General features: G+C 44.9%; 1 protein-coding gene across 3 annotated transcripts in view; it reads left to right on the top strand.

The window, feature by feature from the left end:
* LOC106804922 (chromatin assembly factor 1 subunit B-like) overlaps positions 1 to 3542 on the top strand; it is an 8231-nt gene that overhangs the window by 289 nt on the left and 4400 nt on the right. For all 3 annotated transcript variants that reach the window (XM_014806329.1, XM_014806327.1, XM_014806328.1), the window contains exon 2: positions 1580 to 1731. In XM_014806329.1, the coding sequence (XP_014661815.1) occupies positions 1580 to 1731 (152 nt within the window). The remainder of the gene's footprint in view (positions 1 to 1579; positions 1732 to 3542) is intronic.

Here is a 3542-nt window from a genome sequence, read left to right as displayed (position 1 = left end):
ATACCATTGCAACGATAGTTAGAGTATTTTAGTAGCGGCTATAACTTAAGACATATTCACTTCGGATAAGAGGCATTAATTGCCTACCACAGACGTTTTTTTAGCCGGATACACTGGGGATAAGTTGGTCCATTGCATGCCCCATGGGTCGGTCTATAGCCCAGCGGCAGTTAATGTAAGCGGCTATAGTACTAGAGCTATAACAGACCAAGTAATTTTACCCTAAGCATTTTTATGGTCGACGCTATGCTAGAAAGTAGAATACCGTGGACTATAAAAGTTTCACTGTGACTATATGCCCGGCAGCCGGGCACGGTCTTCGATTTCCTAAATGCCCGCAGTTCCTAACCCTAACCCTAAGCCTAACCAGTAACCCTAACCCTAACCCTTGTTTACTTGAGATAACGCTGAAAATTAAAAACTGCCGGGCATTTAGGAAATCGAAGACCGTGCCCGGCAGCCGTCAGATATATGCCGGCTGCCGGGCATATAGCCACTCTGTAAAAGTTTAGAGGGCAAGATATATTTTTACAAGTCCTGGAACTGGTAGATCACTAGATCAGTAGATGGCCGTTTCTTGGGGCTACCGCATATATAGTCTTTTTAGTCACCTCGGTCAATACTTTTGAACCGACTGAGTCAGCCTGAGCTGAACACTAAAGTTTCACATGTGCACAGTCACAGACACAGTGCCAGTGGTGGCATTAAGTGTTGATCCTGTACATTATCTATCGACAATATAATCTACCTCCACCTCTGCCTCTACCATCTGCCCCTCTTCTGCCATCTCTTCCTGCACTTTCTTCCTCTTCTATATCTGACAGTTTTCCTCAACCCTTTTTACCATCTGTCCCATGGATGTCTAACTTCTTTATCCACCCCGTTTGCCGACAATCACTGATTACAATATCGGTGACGGTTGGTGTGGCATGCACAAAATTTGCTCAGAGGAATATCGATAAAAAACGTCCTATGCTAGGATGAATAACTTTTTAGTTTATTATTAGTTTCAATGCACAGGTTAGGGTTCTCCCCAGGTTTTATTGCATGTATACATGCTTTGCGGCATGCCTTCAAAACTGAAGTTAATTTGCAACATCCCATAATTCCTCTGATATGCCTTAGTTTCCAGAACTCCAATGCAGTCATGCTGTTTTCATAGCATCACCAAATTGATCAAGTTTATCTGTGTAATAGGGGCCTATAGGGCTGCTTACGACATGCGTAGACTGATATTAGCAATCGGGGATGAATTTCCAGATTGCCGGATATGCCTTTTAAAATTCCTGACGGAAACCTGCCGTTATTGAGATAATCCTATTCAAGGGTGGAAATTAGTTTGAAAATTTACATCCTAGCCGGGCCTGTAGGTGAGGGATTTTACAGGCCCACCAGGCAAATTTTACAGGCCGGGGACGATTTTGCATGCTGGGGGTGGATTTTTTAAGGGCCCGTCGGGCTCGTTAGTATTAGAAATGTTAGGCCCGAGCCTTAAAATACGGGCATCGGGCCCGCGGGCCCCTTAGGATTTCTACCCATGCTATTGATTTAATTTTGTTTATATTTTCGTTCTGTGTAGATACTATTCAGACGTGAAGACAATATGAAACTGGATGTACCTGAGATATCATGGCATGACAGGGACCCTGTATACAGCGTGGATTTCCAGAAATACGATGGCAAGGTCAGACGCCTAGCATCCGCTGGGGCTGACAGATATGTTCGCATATGGTATATTCTAAAATATTTTTTGTGAAATTATAATTTAATAATTAAATGCATTCCAGCTTAGATGACTAAGTCTACCAGGTTCATTATTGTTCCCAGCATAGCATAGGGTACAAATACCTGCATATATATATATATATCTCTATATACAGTAAAACTCGCATAAGTCGTCATCGTCTAACTCGTCAATTCGCATAAGTCGTCATGGAACTCAAAGTCCCGATTTTCTCTCATAGTAAATCCATTGGAATAGCCCCGCCTAAGTCGTCATTTATAAGTCGTCGTCATGTACAAGTCGACACCCTCAGACAGGTCACATGTAATACAGACAACAGTAATTTCTCATCTGTAAGTCGTCATCAGAAATGCCGATGTGCGCCGCGGCAGCGTGTATGGGTCTAGAGGTGGCGGTCGAGCCGCTACAATGCATCCAGAACGTAGGTTGATCTCGTAATCAGGCTACGTTGTGTGCTTCCATAAATTTCGATCGACAGCTACACAGCAAGGACAGGGCGTACTGTGATCGACGCAGCTTCCATTCACAGTACAAGTGAGACACTGGGATCAGGGGATGTTCCAAGACTACATGAATCCAAGGCAGAAGGCGAAATATTCAATATTGAAGCTTTCGTTTTTCGCGAAAGATGTCAGGGAATACTTTCTCTCACCCGCGGGACAGGTTGAGTGCGAGAGGAATGTTGTTCGACGGTGGATTACCATCGCTAGGAATGATCAGCTTGATTAGATTAAACATTATGCGTGTTTATCATTAATATGTCAAAGGACGTGCAAAAGGACTCGAGGATGTGCGGAATTGGGGCGTCAGGGTGGTCAAGGTCAAGTGGCGTGTCAATGGATGGGGGAATATTTCCCCCTTAACTTTAAGAGGTATAGGAGGAAATACGGAATGCGCACAAATCTCAACGGACTTGACCTACGCTCTTAATATTCGATGTATATTGTGTGATGGGAGGACACCCATCACCAGCGGAATTGGAGGTCAGCAGGTACAAGGGCATGGTGGGGAAGGTCAGATATCGAGATTTTCTGGGACATCGGTCTAACAGGACCGAGTGCCAAAACTTTTTCTGTTTCCGCGCCTGACCTACCCTTTTTATCACTTTATTGAAAGGACCATTGAAATGATGCTTTCGTGACGTGCGAAGAGAGAAAGTGTCTTGGATAACCTTTTGACCCTCAAGAGGAGGGGTAAACACGGATTTGTGACTGTAACAAAGGACTGAACTGCTTTTGCTATTAGAGCCCCCTCCAGCCCTCTCACTCTTCCTCCACTTGGTCCCCATATTGCTCTGCGCTCGTGCTATCTTGTACAATGTTAATATAGCGATAGTTCATTAAAGGTTACACAGCCTGTATCTTTATTCACTGACTACCAGTAGGTATAGCAGAGCGCTATCATAGGATTTTTATCGATCTGTATTTGTAGTATCCTCCCTAGCGAGTATATGGCTCTGAAGCCGGCCGAACGCGGGTGGCAGCAGAGGGAGCACTTGATTTTCGTGTTGCCAGTGAGTTTTTAGATAATACCTGGCTACACACAGTAAACAGTCAGTTTGAGCGCCTGCTCGGCTCCCCGCGCAGACACTTGTTTCGCGTGTTCCAAGAAAAATTTGGCGAAGTGCACCGCAAATGTCCTGCATGCTCCAACTGAAGATCAACAGCGGTTGTTTGCAGTAGCCAGGTGTGGGCCGCGTTGCCCTAGTGCGTCGCTTGTATGATGCATTTGGCGGCCAGCAGTTGGTGTCGCATTGATGTACTGGGAGCCAATTGTTTCATGGTCTGCGATGTATGTC

This window comes from Priapulus caudatus, unplaced genomic scaffold (assembly GCF_000485595.1).
Source record: "Priapulus caudatus unplaced genomic scaffold, Priapulus_caudatus-5.0.1 Scaffold92, whole genome shotgun sequence".
Taxonomy (NCBI): Eukaryota; Metazoa; Priapulida; class Priapulimorpha; order Priapulimorphida; family Priapulidae; genus Priapulus; species Priapulus caudatus.
The sequence above is the reverse complement of the archived record's forward strand: the minus strand, read 5'-3'. Positions and strand labels throughout refer to the sequence as shown.